At 47.8% G+C, this 22,196-nt stretch overlaps 1 protein-coding gene across 2 annotated transcripts in view; it reads right to left on the minus strand.

Moving 5' to 3' along the window:
• The window catches only part of F8 (coagulation factor VIII), a 77,221-nt gene that overhangs the window by 17,442 nt on the left and 37,583 nt on the right, over nucleotides 1-22,196 (minus strand). For both annotated transcript variants that reach the window (XM_073360566.2, XM_073360565.2), the window contains 8 exons: nucleotides 20,179-20,329; nucleotides 19,616-19,825; nucleotides 10,447-13,828; nucleotides 8,603-8,768; nucleotides 5,044-5,256; nucleotides 3,595-3,823; nucleotides 3,175-3,357; nucleotides 2,024-2,140 (listed from right to left, as the gene is read on the minus strand). In XM_073360566.2, the coding sequence (XP_073216667.2) occupies nucleotides 2,024-2,140; nucleotides 3,175-3,357; nucleotides 3,595-3,823; nucleotides 5,044-5,256; nucleotides 8,603-8,768; nucleotides 10,447-13,828; nucleotides 19,616-19,825; nucleotides 20,179-20,329 (4,651 nt within the window). The remainder of the gene's footprint in view (nucleotides 1-2,023; nucleotides 2,141-3,174; nucleotides 3,358-3,594; nucleotides 3,824-5,043; nucleotides 5,257-8,602; nucleotides 8,769-10,446; nucleotides 13,829-19,615; nucleotides 19,826-20,178; nucleotides 20,330-22,196) is intronic.

Raw genomic sequence — 22,196 nt, forward strand, 5'->3', positions numbered from 1 at the left:
GCCAATCCGGGATGGTATATATTACAATTCACAGCTGCCTCTCAGAGAGTCCTCTGATACATCTCCTCTCTTTGGATCACTGGTATGACAGCTGTGTTGACAAATGTCTCTTCTGTGTACTGTGTACTGTGTACTGTGCACAGCTACAGACTAGGGACCGAATGGCTAGGCAGCAGTTCTGCAGAAAAGGACCTAGGGGTGACAGTGGACGAGAAGCTGGATATGAGTCAGCAGTGTGCCCTTGTTGCCAAGAAGGCCAATGGCATTTTGGGATGTATAAGTAGGGGCATAGCGAGCAGATCGAGGGACGTGATCGTTCCCCTCTATTCGACATTGGTGAGGCCTCATCTGGAGTACTGTGTCCAGTTTTGGGCCCCACACTTCAAGAAGGATGTGGATAAATTGGAGAGAGTCCAGCGAAGGGCAACAAAAATGATTAGGGGACTGGAACACATGAGTTATGAGGAGAGGCTGAGGGAGCTGGGATTGTTTAGCCTGCAGAAGAGAAGAATGAGGGGGGATTTGATAGCTGCTTTCAACTACCTGAAAGGGGGTTCCAAAGAGGATGGCTCTAGACTGTTCTCAATGGTAGCAGATGACAGAACGAGGAGTAATGGTCTCAAGTTGCAGTGGGGGAGGTTTAGATTGGATATTAGGAAAAACTTTTTCACTAAGAGGGTGGTGAAACACTGGAATGCGTTACCTAGGGAGGTGGTAGAATCTCCTTCCTTAGAGGTTTTTAAGGTCAGGCTTGACAAAGCCCTGGCTGGGATGATTTAACTGGGAATTGGTCCTGCTTTGAGCAGGGGGTTGGACTAGATGACCTTCTGGGGTCCCTTCCAACCCTGATATTCTATGATTCTATGATTCTATGATTCTATGTCTGGCTCCCAGGCCTGTTTGTTGCTAGGCAGTGTCTTTTAAACACAAATCTTCATGTTTCTAAGAACATCTTGGCTGACACCTCCTATTTTTTAAAGTCCCTTTGCTGATCTGTGGAGCACTGCGGTGTTTATTTCCATTATAACTTAGACTCTTAAAAAATCATAGTACTTGACACTGTCTTTTCACGTCAAGCCCTTTCTAGTAAAAAGTGGATTTTGAATCTTAAGCGGCTTTTTAATTTATCTTTAAACAAAGCTTTTCTGGCTCACATTTAATGCTCCTTTAAGAAGAGGAAAAAGACCTTTACTATGTAAAGCCAACTATCCTACATCTTGGCAGAGGGTTAGACTAGATGACCCTTGTGATTCTATGATTCTCTTAAGTATAACAAATCAATCCTTTCCTTCTGTTTTGAAACTAGTATTTAAAATGAGGTGGAAACTGATTTACACTCTTGAGCTGGCAAAGACTTTACTGCAATTCCCAACAGATTTTGCACCACTTTACATGGTAAAGAGTGTTGCTGAAAATGACCACCTGTGGCCAGCCTCTGTGACCCTTGGTGAGTCACGTTGCCTCTTTGTGCCTCAGTTTACCGATCTACAAATGGGTATTTCCCTATTCCGTTAGCCAGCTGGATGGGCGCATGCAGACATGGTGATAAGAGTATGCACATTTTTGTGCGTGGCCCATAGCGTCTTAGGGTTTGAAAATCAGGCTGCTGGGGGCAAATTTTTCAAGGTGGTTCAAGCCGGCCTCCAGTTTTGCACCCATAGTCACATGCCCACTCTTAGATGGGGGTGTAATTCACTGCAGGTGTGAATGATGGCAGTTAGCTATCCTGCTGTCTCTTCCGTAGGTTTGGTCAGGTGGTTCAATTGTTCAGCGCTGTAACTCTCCTTCGCCCAGAGCTGACTGAGGGTGAAAACTGGCGTGTCCACGTTTGAGGGCCATGAGGGCAAAATTTTCAAAAGCACCTAAGTGACCGGAGGAGCCTGAGCCCTGTTCTCCAGAGTGCCTTAGGCGGGTACTTCTGCACCTGTGAAAATGCTCCCCCATGCTGTCTAACATGAAATTCTCGGGAGGTGAATGAAGAGTCAGTGAAGGCAACTGTAGAACAAGGAGAAGAGTCACTCACTCGGGTCATACACAAGGAACAGGGCGCTCATTCCAGCCTGCTGGTGCTCTCCAACCTCGCACTCCACCCGCCAGATCCCCGGGTGGGAGGGGCGCATTTCCACTGTTCCAAAGACACCTGGGTGAGAAGAAGGGGAGGGAGGGCAGAACAAAGGATTATTTATTTCTAGCGGCTAAAGGAGAAGCCTGTGGTGGCTACACCCACTCCTGCTTCACTCATGCTGAGGGCAGATTGTGCTGCCATGATGCCAATTGCACTGGACTACTCACAGAGTAAAGTACTGCCCAAGGTGGGTATGGGTGCCAGGTGCTTCCTGAGCCTTAATAGCACATTGACTGGGTCAAATTGTTCCCTGGTGTAACTTCATCAAAGCCAGTACCGTTAGACAGGAATGAGTTTGGCCCAATAAATGCACTTGAATTTGATAAAAATAATTAACAAAAATATGAATTGTTTGTATTACATTGCACTTAGGAGCAGGGGCACTGGAATGGGAGAGCCAGGGGGCCATGGCCCCATCACTTTTTACCAGCCATAGAGCTGAGCGACAGGAGCAAGGTGGTGGAGAGGAGTGAGTGGGGGCTAGGGTCTTGGGGGAAGAGGCAGTGCAGGGGCGGGGACAGTGTGAGGGCAGGGGCTCATGGAGAAGGGACTGTGTGAGGGTGGGGCTTCAGGGGGAATGAGTGGTGCGAGGGCAGAGCTTCGGGTGGGAAGGGCCGGTGCAGGGGCTGGGCCTGGGGGTAGTGCAGCTCTGGGATGGGGCCATGGTTTGGGGACCTGTGGCCCGCCCCACTTTTAGGACACTTCCACCACTCATTCCTAGGAGCCCTAGTCACGGACAAGGAGCTCATTGTGCGAAGTGCTGGACAAACAAAACAAGACTCTTCAAAGCCAGTAAGGCGTCACTAGCTAATGGCCATTTGGATCCAAATATTTGAGGCAGTGTTGGTCCAGGGCCTATTTCTCAGGCTGAGAGGCACTCGTCTATTTAGCTACCCCTTGATGTCAGGTTGGTGCCATGTTCACCCTAATCAGAGTGCATCAGCTGCACTAAGCTAGGTGGGCACTCTTTGGAGCTAGGCTGCTGGCTTCTCCTGCATCAATCCTCTCCAGGAGACAGGTTAGCTCCCAGCACCTGGGTCAACTCTTACCAGGATAGAGGTTGTAGACTCCCATTCGATACTCATGGTTCGTCCTAATGGCAAACAGTTGCCCATGAAAATAGACTGAGTGGATGTCCTCAGTGCCGCCCACATTCAGCAGGTACCATCGCACCCTTTGGTGCTGAGCCATCACCAGCCCAGGCAGTGCATCCATCACGTAGCCGTTGATAGCTGGAGGAGAAGAGCACACTTGGGACGTGCTGTGGCAGGGGAGAGGTTCAAAGTCTGCAAACAGCAGCAGCCATGCTGGAGTGAGCTGAGGTCACTCTTGCTGTTACCCAGGGGATGGGCAAGGAAGGGGATTCTGAAGCCCTTGATCTGAAGCTCTGCTCTAACAGCAGACCCTACAGAGTTTCCCTTCTATGTGGGATGGCTGGGTAGGGAGGGGAGGGGAGCTGGAGCTCTTACCAGGGAAGTAGCTGCTTCTTCTAAAATCAGGATCGTCTGGCTGGATCTGGCAGAGGGGTGGGCAGTTCCTCTCCATGTTCTCGGCGAGGTACCAGCTTTTGGTCTCATCAAAGATAGTGAAAAGCAGAGAGAATTCCTGCACCGCCAGCTGCCTCCCGAAGGCAGGGCTCAAGATGCCGGGGCGGCAGATAAGCAGTGGCCCAACCAGGCCAGAGTGCAGATCCTTCTCCTAGAAAGGGAAAATAACCAGAGTGTAATGGGAATGTAGAGTCCACTCCTAACTTCCACCCCATCCACAATGCCACAATGTGGCTACTCAGAACAACATTAACCACCGTCAGGCAGGACTTTGGAAGTGTGTGCTTCGTCCCAGGGCTGCTCTCTCTGTGCCTGTCAAACTCCAGCACCGCCCTGTGAGTGCCAACCACAACTCCAGCAGCATGTGTGGCCTCAGACTAGACAGACAGGGGAAGAGGCCTTGGCGATGAATGCTCCCAGCTCTCAGCTGAAAAGCCAAAAATGAGAGGAGCAAGGTGTGTGCAGAGCCTGGCACTGGTGCTGGGAGTTGGAGAGGCATGCTGGGTTTCAGAAGGGGGCAGAAGCCCCCTTCCTCTCGATCCCAATCTGACATGGGGGAGGAATGCACACTTAGAATTGCTCTGATTTGATTTGTAGTTCTGACTCGCTGGGTTCCCTTCCCAGCTCTGCTGCTGACGCAGTGCCTGACCTCGGGCAAGTCACTTAATCCTGCTGTGCCTCAGTTGCCCCACCTGAAACACTTTGGACAACGGTACAGGATGTTGTGAGCATTAGTCAGTCTGTGGCTGAGAAGGACCAGATTTTTAAGTCTGATGGCTGCTCTATCCATAGCCTGCATGGGGCCAGTCATGTCACGGACTGCCAGGGCATAAGGATGCCCCAGACATCCCCCCTGAGTGGCTCTGCACTGCCTAAGGCATCACCAAGGCAGGGGGAGTTTTGTACCTCTGGGTCCCACAAGCAGCCAGAGAGGGGCTGAGGATCTGGCCTGTGAAATGTGACTTATCCAGGTGGTAGGAAAAGCTTTCTAACTCTCAGGGTGATTAAGCTCTGGAACAGGCCCCCATGGGAGGTTGTGGGATCCCCATCACTGGAGGTCTTTAAGACCAGGTGGAACTAACACCTGGTCTAGAGTTCCTTGGTCCTACAGGGGCCTGGACTTGATGACCTGTCGATATCCCTTCCACCCCTACGTTTCTATTTCTATACACTCTCGGACCCATTCACAAATGGCCTGATGAAAGCCCCCATCAATGTGTCACAGAAATATCCTATGCAGTAGTGTCCCAGGCACCAATCCCGTTGGGTCTGCATGGAACAGGGGAGCTGGGATTCTGGTTGAGAGGCAGGTGAGGGCAGAGATGGCTAGCAGAGAGACCAACAGGTTTCTCATAAATGGTTCCCACCTACCAGGTTAACACTGGAGAAATAAGCCCAAGCCTTGCAGTCAAACTCATTGACAGTGGGTGCCATCTGGGGCAGCACCTTCCAGGAGTACTCGCGGAGCTCGCCAGGCTGCACCGCTTCCTGGCTGGGTGTGCTGTTTTCCCCCAGGCCTCCTTGGTAGGGCAGGAGGTTGGAATGGAAGGAGTAAGGCCGGGAAGCTAGGTTCTTGAAGCTAACCTGCACCGTGGAGGGAAAGAAGCAAAGAGAAGGGTTACATTCCTTGTGGGGGGAAAACTTGGAGCCAGGGCCCTGCCTGCACTCCTTCCCTGTGTGGGGCACTGGCTATGCCCCATACCCTTCCTGCTGTTGTTCTTTAGTGAAGCTCAGTGAGACAGATCCTAGCGTCAGTTCTGCTTGTGCATCCCTCGCTGGAGTTGTTGGGAAAGGCACATGTGTTTTTATAGGCAAGATGTGTGTTTTCTCCACAGTGGCAGTCAAACACAGGCCAGTCCCTGCCATTGCCTTTTCCCCCAGCTCCAGCCTTCTGAATCCATATTATCTGGTCTTTTCTTCCTCCCCAGTTCAGGGTTTTGCCACCCCCTATTACATGTGTAAACAGAGTCTGAATGAACTCTCCTCTGACATTTAGTGGTGAGCTGTGGAAAAGGACTTCAGGAGCTGATCTCATTTGCATGGACACCCCCACCCTGCCTAGGTGCTCAGCATGATGTGATCATGGACTAGATGACCTCCTGAGGTCTCTTCCAACCCTAATCTTCTATGATTGCTTGTCCAAATGATCACTTGTGGCTGGTGTTGGATCCCCAGTCTCCTTGTTATTGGGGCAGGAGTAATAAAGGACTCACTCTCAACTCAACGGCACTCGCTAGGCAGGGAACATGGGTTCCAAAGCCCAAGGAGTTGAGAAAGGGTGGTGAGAGGTACTTGTATTTGGTGGTGTGGGTCTTGTTTAAAGATCCTAAGTACCACTTGACCCTTTTTTTCCTCCCTGGTATAATAAAAGAGCTAATTTAGACTCAGTTGAGAGTTTTTTTATGTGCTACAGAGCTGAAATCACTGATACCTAGGTCTAAGTATTAGACCTACTTTGGGACAGTGTCTCTATTGCAAAAGACTGCCCCGTGTGCACCAGCAGTGATGCCCGCCTGCTAACAGCTGAAATCACTGAGAGCTGTGTTAAGTGGTGGGCCCTGAAGATATCTTGGTGAGTGGCCAGCTAGGTGGCTGGTGGAGAGGCATGGAAAGCAGCCAGCAGTGCGGCTGGCAGAGAGGACCAGAGCAAAGCCCTGCAGAGAGGTGTGGCAATTGGCTAGCAGGGTGACAAGCGTGTGCCTGAGTAGTGGAGCGTGTAAGGTGCCTCCTTATCCCCCCTTCCACCCAGGGTGGGAGGTAAACTCTGCAGATGAACCTCTGAACTCTGAGGCTGCACTTGCCAAAAGACAGCAACTTGAGTGGGGTGCAGAGAAGGGATGAGCATGTTAAAGGGGCTTTTGGGTTGCTGGACTTGAGAACCTTAGGGGAAAAGGACACTGCCCAACTTACTTGGAGGTGGGTCTTTTGCTCATGGTTTATGTTTATGAACCCTAGTTGTGGGGTTTTCCCAAATTAAGGCTGAGTTACTTCCCTCCTTTTATTAAAAGTTTTTGCTACACTCAGAGTCTGTGCTTATGAGACAGGAAGTATTTCCTCTTAAAGGTGCCCAGGGGTGTTGTGTAATTGTCCCAGGAAACGGGTGGGGGCTCGAGATGGTTCTTTGTTGTATTGTTGAAAAGGAACCCCTAGATACTGAACCTGGCACTTGTTGCTGCTGGCTCCACCTGGCAGAAGGGTTACATATGCTAAGAATTTCCCTCTTCCTTGATACATATGATGAGTACAGGTCCAATCCACACTGGACTGGGGTGTGTCTTTGGACTCAGTTTCAGCCGGTCAGCAAGAATGGACCCCAGCCTGAGTCCCAGCTGTGCACACTGCCCAGCCAAACTCACACTATCACCCAGCTCAGCTGGAGCTGTGTGGGAAAAGAGGCCTTGTCTGCATGAGCAAATTGCACTGTTTAGCCTAAGGTGTGAACTGAAGCTGATCCAATTTCAAACTCTTTTGTGGATGCTGTTATTTGGTTTTAGCTTGAGTCCAGTTGGGACAAGGTGACGCTAAACTGAAACAGGCCCCTCTCAAACCAAAATAAGAGTGTCCACACAGGAGTCTGCACTAAATAGAAAGGTTTAGCAATCTATTAAACCGATGCAGTTTGCCATGTGGGGGGAGGGATAGCTTAGTGGTTTGAGCATTGACCTGCTAAGGGTTGTGAGCTCAGTCCTTGAGGGGGCCATTTAGGGATCTGGGGCAAAAATTGTGAATTGGTCCTGCTTTGAGCAGGGAGTTGGACTAGATGACCTCCTGAGGTCCCTTCCAACCCTGATAATCTATGATTCTATAAGGCCTGAGTTTATACACAGTTCCTCAGTTTGGTACCCTGCTCTTTAGGGAGGATGAATCGGAGCCTGATTGAACTTGGGGACTCGTGTGTCTCCCTTGGGAGCCATTCTGAATCCCAGTTAGCTTTCTTCCCTTCCCACCTCCTTCTGCCTTTTCAGAGGCTTTTTCCCAGAAGTGCCATGTGGTATTTCTACAGAGACTGCTCTTGTGACGAGGAGACCCTAATCTGTGACTTGGACCTGCTAAATGATCTTGGCTGAGCCACTTCCCTGCTCTGTGCCTCAGTTTCCCCTCTCAGCCTTTGTCTATGTGCATTGTGAGCTCTTTGGAGCAGGGACCATCTCTCGCTCTCAGCAGCACAAAGGGGCCCTGATCTCAGCGGGGGCCTCTAGGTACCACAGCCCAGCTCCTCACAGCTATCTAGGTGCTGATCAATGGGAGTTAGGTGTCCTCTTCCGCCACTGAGAATAGTTCTAGACCTAATAGTCTAATAGTCTAGAACTATTCTCAGTGGTGGAAGAGGAAAGGACAAGGAGTAATGGTCTCAAGTTGCAGTGGCGGAGGTTCAGGTTGGATATTAGGAAAAACTTTTTCACTAGGAGGGTGGTGAAACACTGGAATGCGTTGCCTAGGGAGGTGGTGGAATCTCCTTCCTTAGAAGTTTTTAAGGTCAGGCTTCACAAAGCCCTGGCTGGGATGATTTAATTGGGTATGGTTCCTACTTTTGAGCAGGGGGTTGGACTAGATGACCCTCTGAGGTCCCTTCCAACCCTGATATTCTATGATTCATATTCTATGATTCTATGAACACCTTAGGGAGCTGGGATGGTGTTAGCATAAATAATAATTCCCCACAGAATATCCTTGCATTGTCAGTGCAATGAGAGACAACATACCCAGGGAACCACAAGGGAGTAAACTGAACGTGACAGATCTCAGCCATGGCCCTTGGTTGGCAGTTTTCTAACTGCAGCCTATGGTGCAAGACAGGCCTTTAGTGCTAACGGGTCCCGGCACAAGAGGTAGCAGGAAGACCCACCTAGAACTAGAGGGGAAGCTTTGCACTGGGAATGTCCTAACTCCTTTTAAGGAAATGGGGATTTTCCTTTTCAGTCTGACTCACCATTATGACATCATCAACTTCCGCCCTGATGTATGGCCCTAGGATTCCCAAGTGTTCGTCCAGCTCCCCACGCGCCAGCGGCTGGGTGAAAGAGTTGTCCAGGTACCCTCGGAAAACCACTTTCTTGTATGGCTGGAAGGGCTTCCTCCAGCCCCTACTTGGGCCTCTGCAAGAACAAGAAAGGACCACATCCTGTGGGAAGGCACCAGCCATGCTCACTGAGTGGAAGGCTTGAGGCATGGACATTGGAGTCTGGGCTCTAATGCCTCTCTTCACCCCAACTCCCATCACAGCTCTAGTCCCTCTGCTAACACCCCAAATGAGCATCTCGGTTGGCATCGTGATCTCAAGCTACATACCTGCTCAGGCAGAGAGTCTGAATGTAGAGCCAAGCCAGGAGCCACCAAAGGGCTCCGACTGGCCTTCAAGAGGCAAAGCATGAGCTGACTGTGACAGAGAGATCTATGTAGCTGCCAAGACATATTGGTAGAGCCCTGCAAATCTGTGGATATCCGCTTTATATCTACGGACTGTTTTGCGGATACAAATTGTATCAGCAACGAGCTCTGTATGTTGGCATAGTCTCTCTGGTGCAGCTCTTCTTTGACTGGACCCCATTCAGAAGCCCAGGGGCTGAGGTACATCCAGGTACTTACAGCAGCTCCAGCCTTTGCTGTCTTGGACCCTCTCTAGATTCTTAGTGTTTAGTGCTCATAGCCATGCTGGAGAGCAATCCAAGTGGATTAGCTCTCCAGCATGGCTATGAGCACTGGAATGCGCTACCTAGGGAGGTGGTAGAATCTCCTTCCTTAGAAGTTTTTAAGATCAGGCTTGACAAAGCCCTGGCTGGGATGGTTTAGTTGGGGATTGGTCCTGCTTTGAGCAGGGGGTTGGACTAGATGACCTCCTGAGGTCCCTTCCAACCCTGATATTCTATGATTCTATGGGGTAGCACTCAGACTGAGAGCAGAGGAGGTATCTGAGAGTGCCCCTATCTTCATCTCGCTGGCTCCTCCTCTGAGTTGATTGTTTTGGACATGGCTGTGGCCAGCTCAGCAGCCACACAGCGCTTCATGGAGGATGCTCCCTTTGGAGTCCCCCAGCAGTGTGGACAAACTGTCAAGTAGTGGACTAACCACAGACCAAGATGCTGGTCATTCCTCTCCTACATCTCCTTAGCACTGCCAGGTCTATAGGAAGCCAATGACTAAGTCTGTGGCTCCAACTCCTGCCCCTCACCTGGTAAGGCGAACTGATACTGCAAACCACTGGGAGGACACATTAGAGCCAGAATCTTTGAGATCAAGCTAGGGAGGATCTGAACTCCTCAACAAAGTGGAGTAGCAGGGCAGAACTCAGTTGACTGCTGCCAGCTGGGCTGCTACACTTCGAAGGAAGATCAAGGACTCAAGAGAAAGACAAGACTCTACTGGGGCGGAGCGCTGTAAGTAGGACAGGCTGTGCTGGAACTCAATGTCTGTCTCGTGGTGGGGCCTGTACCCTGGATGGATCTAAGCCAGTGGTTCTCAAACTGGGGGTAGGGACCCCTCAGGAGGTCTCAAGCTTATTACATGGGGGGTCACAAGCTATCGGCCTCCCTCCCAAACCCCGCTTTGCCTCCAGCATTTATAATGGTGTTAAATATATTAAAAAGTGTTTTTAATTTATAAGGGGGGGTCACACTCAGAGGCTTGCTATGTGAAAGGGGTCACCAGTACAAAAGTTTGAGAACCACTGATCTAAGCCTTGTCTGTTCATCCATGCTGCCCTATAGAAGGGAAAGCAATCAGTAGGGTGGGAAAGATGTCTCGTGCAAGGGGAAGGATGTGTCTGATAAAACTTACTTCAATTTTAGAAAGTGTTGGGGTCTCTGGCTCTCATATTCCCACAGCACCTCGACAGCTGCAATGAAATACTGCTGGACCCTCCCAGTGAAGGTGCGCAGATCTTGGTTCTCCTCCCCATAGATGTCAAACTCTTCAGTGTCTCTCTCGGGTTTGCTGTAGTCGTCATAGTCTGATTTCTCCTTCTGGGGCATTGAGATGTTGGACTTGACCATGTTGTTTAGGGCATTGGGTTCTGCAGAGGTGTCAAAATATTCCTCAGATCCAGGAGAGGAGCTCCTGTTCTTTGCTTTGCTGGTGCTTTCCCTGCTGCTCTGTGTCCCATCTACCCCCTGCACCACCTCCTTCCATTCTGGTGTCTGTATTTTACTACCTGAGAGGGGAATGGCGTCTTCTTCTTTAAACACTTGATTTTCTTGCTGGCTGTGCTTCAGCTTCCATTGGTCCCCTTTAAGAGTCTGATTGAGAGCCACGCCATCTTGGGGAAGTGGATAGTTTTCTTTGGAGGCCCGTTTTGTCAGGATCTCTGAGACCTCTTTGCTTGCTGGAAAATCCTTAGATTCAGTTCCTAATACTTGGTCCTTAACAGCACTAGATTCAATATCCTGCTGCAGTTTACTGAAGATCCACATTTCCTTCAGCTCCAGCTGGTCCAAGGTGCTCACTTCCCCATCTGTCACATTTCCCTTGGGCTGCAAGCTCAAATGTGCCTCCCAATCAACACCCCTTTTACGCTGCATTGCAGTTACTGCAGGTGTCTTAATTCCACTCACTTGCCCCACAACCTGTGTTGAGATGGAGACCATACTTGTTGTTCGCTCTACTGCTGATGCAGTGGGCTTTGTGTCTGCCTCAGTTCCTACCTCCTGTTCCTCTTTGGTAGTTTTCTCACTTGAATAGGCAGAGGTAGCACTAGTTTTCTCCTCCTCTGACTCTTCCACCTTCAGAAAGGAGTTACCTCCTCTCTGAGCTGTATCACTTTCACCTTGGTTGTCATAGTGTCCCTCTACTGCTGGTGGCTCATGACTGCTGGCATGGTATGATAGTGCATCCGCTTGGCTAGGGCTTGATGGAAGAGAAGCTGACACACCCCTGATGTATCCTGTGGGGTTATCAGTGCCAGTTGCTCTATGATCTCTTGCTGTTGTGTCTACCAAGAGTGGCCTAGCAGCGAGGTGGTTTGCTCTGTCATTGTAGATTATCTTGATAGTGCCTCTGAGCACATCTCCAATTCCTCCTGTATGTTTACCAGAGCTCTGCCTTCCCTTCAATGCTCTGGCTTTATCCTCCAGTCCTTGCTGCACCTCTGTTTCTTCCAGTGAAGTTCCATGTGATTCCAGGGACCTCTTTTTTACATGAGTGCTGCATCCCTGAGAGTTTTGATCACAGGGCTTGAAAGCTGTCCTTTGCACTAGCTTTCCAGGGGTCTGGCTGTCCGAGTCCAGCTCCATTCTCTTACTTTTATAGAGTGTTCCTTCTTTGTCTGATGAATTGGCCTCCAGGCGATGTGTACCATTTATCAAGTCCACTAGCTCTGCTGGAGGCACTTTCCCGTTGAGATAAACTTCCTCATTATCTAATAAGCTGTTGTCTTCATTTGTTGGCCCATCTAAACTTAGCACAGTAACCTTGTGTTTCAGAAATGTGTCCTTGCTGCTTTGTAAAGGGGCCTTTTCGAGCTTCCTCTCGTTGGCCATAACATTTAATTTGAGTAAGTCAACGTTCTCCATTTCAGACATTTCTTCGTTTTCTGTAGCTTCTTGAAACTTTGTCCCCAATATTAATTCATCGCTTTCTTGTGTAGTAACATAGCTGGTGGCAAAAATGTCATTGCGGCCCAGAAATGTTGGTACAAGCCTTCTAGAAGCATTGGTAAGTTTATCTGAGGCTAGCCTGATGCTACTTTCTGCAGACAAGGAATGTTCTACGTTTGAAAGACCCAGGCCATCACCAGATTTATCCTGTCTTAGCGGTGTAACACTCCTTGTCTCATGGTCCAACGGATGGTTTCCTGCAAGCCTCAGATCTGCTGTATCATTGATATCTAACAGCGATATGTTAGTCCTACCAAGGAGAAGATCTTCCTGATGTGGTGCAGGGGTCCTTTGAATTCCTGTATCATTTGAAGACTTCTCTACAGTCTTTTCAAAGAATACGTCTCCATTTGTAGTGGATGTGTTCTCTTGAAGCATGGTATCATGTGCTGGGCTATTTAACTTTCCTTCTTGAGAAGTTTCATAAAAGCCCAGCGAAGCCTCTTCTTGAAGTCTGGTGTCATTTTCTAACCTAATCGGTGCACCACTGCTTTTAAGAAATGCTTTCCCACTGTTCACATAGGTGATGACACGTATACTTGTGTTATCTGCTGACTTGTCTAATGATGCTGAAGTACTATTCCCTTTAACAAAAGTGTTATCTGTAGTTATTGTATCATTCAGTGGTATGTGTGGCTCTAAAGATGTAATATTCAATTCTAGAGGCATTTCTTCATCTAATGGAATCCTTTCTTGAAACCTAGAATCATGTTTTGAGTCATTCAGTTGCAGTGAACTATCATTCCCTCGAAGACCAGTTTCTTCAGCATTAAAGGAAGGTTCCTGATGGCCCATCACACGTGCTGACTCTTTTAATTGTGCCAAAGTAACATTCCCTTTAAGAAATTTTTCTAAGTTGGCTAATGGAGCAGTTGGTTGGGACATCACATTGTCCACTGACTTGTGCAGCTCTAAATTCTCTTTAACCATCTCTACAGCTTGAATTGGTCTACGCTTTCCAAAAAAGAGAGCATCTCCTTCTGGATATGAGCCAGCTGCTGCAGCGCTGGCTGAGCGTGTGTTATGATGGACCATGTCACTTAAGCTTGTTGAGTTTCCTTCAGGAGACGGGTGTCCAAATTCTTGGTCAGGGCTGATCATTTCTGACAAACCTGCCTCTTCTGAGAAGGAATCATAAGATATTGGCTCAAAGTTAGACTCTGTTTGAGAAGATAGTGAAAGGCCATGTAGATCAGACAGCACTGATGTGCTGTTGGAAGAGGGGTCCATGGAATTATTCCTGCTGTTTTGAAGTCTGTTACTGAATTTGAGGAGCTGGCTGGATTTTCTCAAGCAGAGTGTTAGCTGCGGGTTAAGCGACTCTGTTTCCTTTTTGGGAGAGGTGACATTATGATGCTTCCTCAGACACAGCCTGCGCCATCCCTTATTCCTGGGGAAGCCCCTAGGTTGAAGGCCATTGCCCTCATTTATCAAGTATTCCGGTATCAAATCATAATCTTCCCCATAGGAATACAGTTCTGGATCAGTGTTACATTCAGAGACTGTGAACTTTGCCCACATTCCTCTGTCTCTGAAGTCAGGATTCAGGCATGCCAGCATCCATACGCCTATCCCAGAAAAGGACAAAAGAACAGCATTAGTTCAATATACCAGGAAATTTCAAGAGTTATCACCCAGCTGGTGCTCCCTCATTAGCAAGTTCTGTATTTTAAGAATGCTTCTGACATAAACCAATGACATTCTTGTTTCCACTCCCACTGAAATCTATCACACACTGGGTTCACCTGTCATGCATGTCTCCATGTGCTGCAACATTTCTGGCAGTGTTTAGAATTATCCCTGGCAAGGATTTTTAACTGCTTTAATGCTCCCTAACACACCTAATGAATTGAATGCATCCCTGGTACCATCACCTTTACCTGGTATGTCCCCACAATGGCTTCAGTGGAGAGTAGCTATGAAGTGGTCAATAAAATGGCTGCAACTTTACATGTAAGTGCCAGTGGGATTCCAGAATCAACCCATCAAAGGTTTGGTTGGTGCTGTCAGATACACTATACTGGTTCTATGGTATAATGGTCACCATTCTGGATTTTGAATCCAGTCATCTGAGTTCACAAATCTCAGAAGAGCCAATACTTGGTTTGTTGTCCATGGGTGGCAGTGGATTCTCCATCTCTGGCAATTTTTAAATCAAGACGGTCAGTTTTTCTAAAAGATCTGCTCTAGTTCAAACAGGAATATTATGGGGCAGTTCTCTGGCCTATGTTCTGCAGGAGGGCCTTTGAATCTATGGTGCAGAATGTCTTCTGCATATGCTGATCTCTTGAGTCCCAGTCACCATTTCTCTCCTGCTCAAGGTAAAAGAAATCAAAGCCCCTCTATCACAACGCCCCTCTTCCTACCCCTCTGCTCTGACCAGCTCATTCCTGCCTGGTCAACTCTGAACTGTCAAGACTGGATATAACAACAATAATCTAGGTTTAGATAATTCTCCCCATGAACTGTTGATTTCGGGGTTCCCCCTCGTCCCTTCACTAGAGAGGACAGGGCCTTCTCTTGCTTTGGGGGGCTGTGCTCATCCTGGTCACCAAATAGGCTGGTGCCATTCACTCGTTCTAAATTCACTTACATAAATACAGTTATACCACTTTCTTACTCTCCCCAGGGTGGACGAAGGGCCAAGGGTTAAAGCCACAAGCACAACTCTGAGTTGCCAGTGCCCATGTGGCTGTTTCAAATCAAAAACAGGAAAAAGCTCAAGGGCAGTTGTCATTGATTGCACAGCACACTAGCATCATAACAGGCCTAACCCAACTCCCATAAAACTCTGTGACTAGACTCCGCTGGGAGTGTCTGACCCAGTGAGTGTGACAGGCAGGTTAGGGATGAGGACGAAGAAAGGCCAGCAGGTAAATTCTGAGATTAAACGATTGAGTTAAATATGTGGGCTAAGATCTGGCTAGTTGCCTACAGGATGTGGACACTGGATTGGCATTCATTCCAATGGAACCTTGATGTGGCTTTGGCAATCTCAGCCATGATCCATGATGGGGATTATAGTTACTACATTCAAGCTGTTCAGTGACTTTTATTTTAACAGCTCAGCAGATACATTTCATCTGTCAGTGTATATGGAGGAAACTGGACTGCAGCGCCGAGATGCCCCAGACAGAATTAGGCTCATTCCACAGAATTGTCCCCAGCAGTGTTTCCATCCCTCACTTTGAGTGATTTTCTTGACACCAGCAGAAAGCCACAGGCCCAGCACGTTGGGATTCACTATCATTTGGGAACTGGGTTGGGAGGCTGGAACAAACTTGACAGAGCGTATATGGAAAGATTTGCATGCATTATAACAGAACAAAAACACTTAAAATCTCAACTAGGCACTAAAATATAGTCTGTTCTCCAGCCAGACATATTGTCAGTAAGATTTGTTCTGAGTTTTTAAAAGGCAGCACCTAACATTCGTGCAGCCTTTAAAAATTTAAATCTGTGGACATGTGCTATGCTGGGCTGATCTCCCTGCAGTGTCATGCAATGGCATGACTCAGACCGGTAAAAATGTGGTGGTAATCTACCTAGGCTCTGCCCACAACTACAGAAAAGCTGAAATTCTGCTAAAACTATCAGCAGTGAAACAGTTAATGATGCTGGCCTTGCAAAACCAGCAGAAACCATAGTGACTTTAAAAAATTCAAGGCCTTCTCTATAAATGATAAGGGGGGGAGGGGGAAGGCACAAGCCTAATTTTAAAAATAATTATGTGCAGATCACTTTGACAAGAAACAAACAAATTATTGAATAGAAACAGCACCCCCTGATGGTGAAACCTTGTCTACCATGACTCAGTCCAGATGTATTTTTTAAACTATTTTTAATACAGTTTTAAGTATGTTTGATGGGGGTGAAAGGTGCCAGATTGACAGCCCTGGGAATTGAAGGCCTGTATTTATTATAGACAAGATGCAGTATAGGCAGAGGCAGCATATGCTTCTTCCACACTGTCCTTGTCAATGTATCCCAGAGAGGCGCCCCTAGAAGAGAAAGGTATGTTCATTCTTTCCAGCTCATTTAGGCCCTTATCTTGCCAGATCTATGGGCGCAGATTCTTACACCCTTGCATAGTCCCAGAGAAGTCAATGAGGCTGTGCACAGACAGAGCTCTTCCCTCGTGGATCAAGGCCTGAGTCATTTGTCTCTGTGCTCAGATGGCCACCAAGGAGGCTAGTGCTGAGGGTAGCTTTTTATTGCCACTAGAAATGGGACTAAAGCCATTGGGCACTTCACATAGGACAGCAGATCACCATTAGATGGTGTCATAAACATACAGCTAAGGGTAGCATAAAATCCTTCCTCCACCTGTAAGGGGAGGGATAGCTCAGTGGTTTGAGCATTGGCCTGCTACAGCCAGGGTTGTGAGTTCAATCCTTGAGGGGGCCATTTAGGGATCTGGGGCAAAAAAATGGGACTTGGCCCTGCTTTGAGCAGGGGGTTGGACTAGATGACCTCCTGAGGTCCCTTCCAACCCTGATATTCTATGATTAAGCTCACATAACCTGGTTGGTACAAGACCAATAAGGGAAGAAGAGCCTTTCAAATCTGTGGGGTGAGGTTTTGTTGGGCTGTCTTTGTTGCTCTCTCCAGGACAGAGAGGAACCAGGGCATGAAAAAAACATCTCCTAAAACCCTACCTGAAATAAGCATCTAAGATTACAAAATTGTACGTAATAGCGAGGAAATGCATTAGATTATCTTTTGGTTTAGCTTGTGAATTTTCCCTATGCTAACAGGGAGGTTTATTCCTGTTTTTTGTAACTTTAAAGTTTTGCCTAGAGGGGAATCCCCTGTGTTTTAAATCTAATTACCCTGTAAAATTACCTTCCATCCTGATTTTACAGAGGTGCTTCTTTTACTTTATTATAAAGAAAAAAGTTCTCTTTTTTGAAGAACCTGATTGGTTTTTAGTGTCCTAAAAACCCAAGAGTCTGCTCTGTGCTCACCTTGTTTACCTATTTGGTTGGTATATTATTCTCAAGCCTCCCCAGGAAAGGGGGTGAAGGGGCTTGGGGGGGGGATATTTTGGGGAAGCAGGAACTCCAAGTGGTCCTTTTCCTGAATCTTTGTCTAACTCACTTGGTGGTAGCAGCAATACCGTCTAAGGACAGGGAACAAATTGTGCCTTGGGGAAGTTTTTAACCTAAGCTGGTAGAAATAAGCTTAGGGGGTCTTTCATGCAGGTCCCCACATCTGTACCCTAGAGTTCAGAATGGGGAGGGAACCCTGACAGATAGTAACAGTATTTACCTTGTCAAACCAGTCCCATTGAGGCAGAAGGCTCTGCGTCCCATCACCCATCGCACATGGGATTCTGTAGGAGTGGAACAGTCTAGTTTTGCAGCTCAGGGAGTAGTGAGGGCAAGTTAAGGGTTGTAATGATGCTGGTTCTGGTGGGACCCAACTGAGAGTGCCAATTCAGAACAAATTGCTTAAAGCAGGGCAGTTACAGCCCAAGGCTGGGGTTTCTATGCAAGCCAAGGAAAACCAAACCAGCCAAACAGAGAAGACCTTGGTTTTACCCCACTGGCTAACCACAAGTGTCACAAGCAATTCTCTTAGACACTCCAGTTTCCCAGTATCACCACCAGTACCACTTGTTATGGGGACAAATGGTTATGAAAACCAATACCCCAGTAAAAGAAAAAAGGATCTCTTGATCCCAAAGGATCAAGCCCCTGACCCAGATCAATATGCAAATCAGATCTTACTCACAAATCATGCTGTTGCCAATCCTTTAGAATCTAAAATCTAAAGGTTTATTTATAAAAGGAAAAAGATATAGATGAGAGCAAGAATTGGTTAAATGGAATCAACTACATAGGGTAATGGCAAAGTTTTTGGTTCAGGCTTGCAGCAGTGATGGAATAACCTGCAGGTTCAAATCAAGTCTCTGGAAAACATCCACAGCTTGGATGGGTCTTTCAGTCCTTGGTTCAAAGCTTCAGTGTAGCAAAGTTCCTCCAGAGGTATGAAGCAGGACTGAAGACAAGATGGAGGAGCTGCAGCAGCTTTCCAAAGAAGAGAGCATCTCCTTCTGGATATGAGCCAGCTGCCATGTAGTCTTTCTTTCTTTGTTCCAAAGACAAGCTGTCCATGACATGGCCTGGAAAAACCTCAGCGTTCTCTCCACAGGCATGTCCCTGCATACCTTGCTGAGTTGCAAGGCATATCTGTCTTCTCTCAATAGGTCACTTGTATAGCTGATAGTCCTTAATGGGACATCAAGCAGGCTAGGCAGAACTGACACCAACTTATCTGGGGTGTCACCCAGGAGCATAGCACAAGTTTGAAATACAGACAGTATAGCGCCGATATTCATAACTTTAACTACAAAAATGATACACACATAGACAGCATAATCATAACCAGCAAACCATAACCTTGTCTTAGACACCTCATTTGACCCCCTTTATATAAGATTTGGTGCCACTACAGGAGCTGGGTTGCAACCATGTTCTATATGGTCCCAGTTCAAGTCAATAACTTGACAAGGGTGCTTGTTGCATTCCATAAGGGTGGAATCAGAGTGGCCAAAAGAGAGATTGTGGCTTTTTTAAAGTCTTTTGGGAATGACCAATCAGCTTCTGCCTCTGGCACCTGAATAAAATACTGTGGGAATTACTCTGAGTTCCTTGTTCAAAAAAAAAAAAAGTTTAAAAGTTTAACTATTTTTTAAATTTAGAGTTTTTATAGGGGTAACTTCACAATAACATTACATATCTCAGCATTCTTCACATCATTTGTTAGTTTCCAAAATAGGCACAAAATGTGAATGTGTCTTGTATTTCTCAGCTCTGCTCTCTTATTTCTCTGGAACAGGTCACACCTAAGAAAGGTTTCACAAACTGGAGATGAGGTCCTTCTCTGAATCTATAATGTGTAGGATTTGACTGTGGGTAGCACACAATACTGAATATGATTTTTCTTCATCTATACACTGGGCACCAGGTCATGGTCAGCATCAGGCCAGCAAGGCTGATTCTTCACAACCATGTTCAAACGTGGCAAACTTCTGTAAGATAGCCACACCGTAAGAGTTTGTTCTGATGATGTAACTTGATAGCTAGCTGGAGAGCTCTGTTGCAGGGGGAGTGTGAGTGGGGGTGAGGAACCAGATGCACCTGGAATTGCCATTTACTTGCTCATGCAGTTTCAGTTGAGTTTTGATTCTTTTATCTCTCTTTCTCTTAATAAAGCTGGTTATTTTTCTAGCTGATCCCTACAGTCATACACGTAAAATGCTCCTATTGTAACATGCTGACCTGTCTTTGTCAACATATATTAAACAGCAGCTGGGCAAAGTAATTTATAAAACAACTAAAGTTACTAACCTGGCTTTTCCATGCTCATGAAGACGGTTTCTCCAGAAAGTGGAAAGAGGGTGAGCGTGTCCTTAAAGACCATGTTGTGTTTGAAGGTGTTTCCAGAGAAGAAAACAGACAGGAAGTCTGTCTGGGCACCGACACTTAAGACATACCAGTACACCACTTGATGCAGGCAAAGTTTCAGGTGCAGGTTGTCAAAGACGTACCCATTAATACCTGGAAGAGACATGGGGTGTGAGAAGTTTTATCAGTGCTTTGGTCTCACATGACGGCTAACCTTTTATATTTTAGTTGGGTGTGACAATACAGTTAAGACTTCAGTTCACTCCCTGACAACAACCAGGTGTTGATCACATTCCCGCTCCAGAAGGAGCCCAGATCAGGACAGTCATGACCAGCTTACAATCAAGAAAGAACCCAAGATCAGGTCATCTATTGCTAGCTAGTATCAGCTAACACTGATCTACCATAACTGTGCTGAGCCAATAAATAAGATAGGTCCTTATGTATGGATAATGCTGTTTTTTCCTTCAGTCCTTCACTTACAGCTCCCACCCTGGGATACTCACTGTGCATAACATTTGAAGCATAGAATTCAGGATCCTGTGGGTTCACCATAGCTGCATCTGTGCAGAACCGCTGTATGTTTTCTGCCAGGTACCAGCTGTGGTTTTCATCAAAGACCGAAAACAGCACAAACCTCGTCTCATCTGACATCATCTGGGAATCACAGAGGAAGGGGGTTATTCATAATCTGGGATGGCTCTGGCCAGAATGTAAACTTATACTCAGAGGTCACAGTGTGCCTGCCAACTACCACCCAAGACTGGGCAGGATGTTGGTACTGCACCCAGGCCCACCAGGTGGCAGCCTTAGCTGTTGTGCCCAGCAATGCATGTAATCCCTTCCCTGACCAACAGCCTGATTGCTAAAGGCCTACGGGCCCCTGATTGGAGGGACAGGAGCACTCTCACTGGGTACCTGGACTATAGAAAGGCCCCAACAGGAAGAGGAAGCTGTCTGAGCAACATATCATTGTCTGCTGTTTGCTGCCTCTCCCAGCCCTGCCTTGTTACCTTGCCTGACCTCACCTCCCCAACCCACTGACCCAGTGACGGGGCTTGGCTTTTTCGCCTACTGACCCCCAGAAAGCTCTGACCATTGTCCTGGCCACCTCTGATGCAGTCTGACCTGCCGCTACCCCATCACCATGCACACATTTGACTCCAGCTCTGGCCTGCCCCCTCGCTGCCTCAGCCAGTGGGCATGACAGCGCTCTCAGCCAGCTAGCGGAGTCCTGTGGCTGCACGTCCTGTGCGTGCACGTAGCCGGGATATGGCTGCTGCCAAACTCCAACCTAGAGCCTCACAGTATGTAGGCAGCAGCTATATTAGGTGAGTTCAGAGATGGTAGATTCCAGAGTGAGCCACAGTAGCCAGGCTGAGCATGATGCTGCTTTGTGTTCATGTTACAATCAGGGTTGGGAGAAGCTCTTTGCAGAAAGGACAACTCATGCCTCAACCCAAAGAGAAGCACTGGAAATGCACCGTGAAAGCTTGTTCTTGCAAGTCTCCTTGCCCAGGAGTGGGCTCTGGAGGAGCAGACATGTGCTAGATGCTCATCCAAAGCAAACATCTGAACCTTTGGGGCCAAATTCTACCTTCACTGACACCAACGAAACCCTGGCAGTAGCCAAAAGCCCTGTCACTGACCATATGTATTGGGGATTTAAGAAAACGTCAATAGATTTTGTTGTCAGAGCTCATTAATTTTAACTCCCAGTGTCTTAAAAGGACATTGAAGGGGTCAGCACTCTGTAGGACTGGGCCCTTGCTCAGGGCCACAGAGACAGGACCAGAACAAAAACAAATCCTCTGTCTCATGAACAGGGTGTGTGATACTCTGGGGAGATGGGGCCAGCCCCACCTGTGCGATAAGGGATTTGCTGCTTCCCAGCCTGAGGGGGCAGGGGGCCAGGTGACAGTGGGCCTCATCAAAGGGTTGACAGAGCTCAGTCTGGGATGTGCAATCCCAGGGAGTGGTATGGCCATGAGCCAGGGTTTGCAGAAGGCCGGGTTCTCCAGGGGCACCAGCCTGGGACCGAGTGCCCTCTGTTGGAGCAGGGAAGACACCAAAATAACCCAGAAAGGGGCTGGGACCAGGATGCAAAGGGTAGGCTAAAAAGACTCCCATGGAGGGCAGAAGAACCTTTTTGTTTGTTGGGACTTTTAGCTGGATTGTTGTTACCCCGGAAGGGGTCATGTTCATTGTGACACGGCTGGAGGGCCAAGCCACATCTCCAGCATAGACCTATGTTGGAGAGCTGAGGAGATCCACCTCAGGGAAGGAAACTGAGGCAGGGAGTGCTGGCAGTGCCATGCTTGGGCAAAAGGAAGTGCTATGGGGTGGTCATGCCTTATAATACACTCCCTCACTCTTAATGTTGCTGTTACACTACTATGCACCTGGTGCCATGGATATGTTAGTGACCTATGCACTTATGAGGCTGTTTCCTCTCAGGCAGTGCAGTCTAGTGGACAGAGCACTAGACTGCAATTTAGGAGATCTGGGTTCTTTTCCCAGCTCT

Source organism: Lepidochelys kempii, chromosome 9 (assembly GCF_965140285.1).
Source record: "Lepidochelys kempii isolate rLepKem1 chromosome 9, rLepKem1.hap1, whole genome shotgun sequence".
Taxonomy (NCBI): Eukaryota; Metazoa; Chordata; order Testudines; family Cheloniidae; genus Lepidochelys; species Lepidochelys kempii.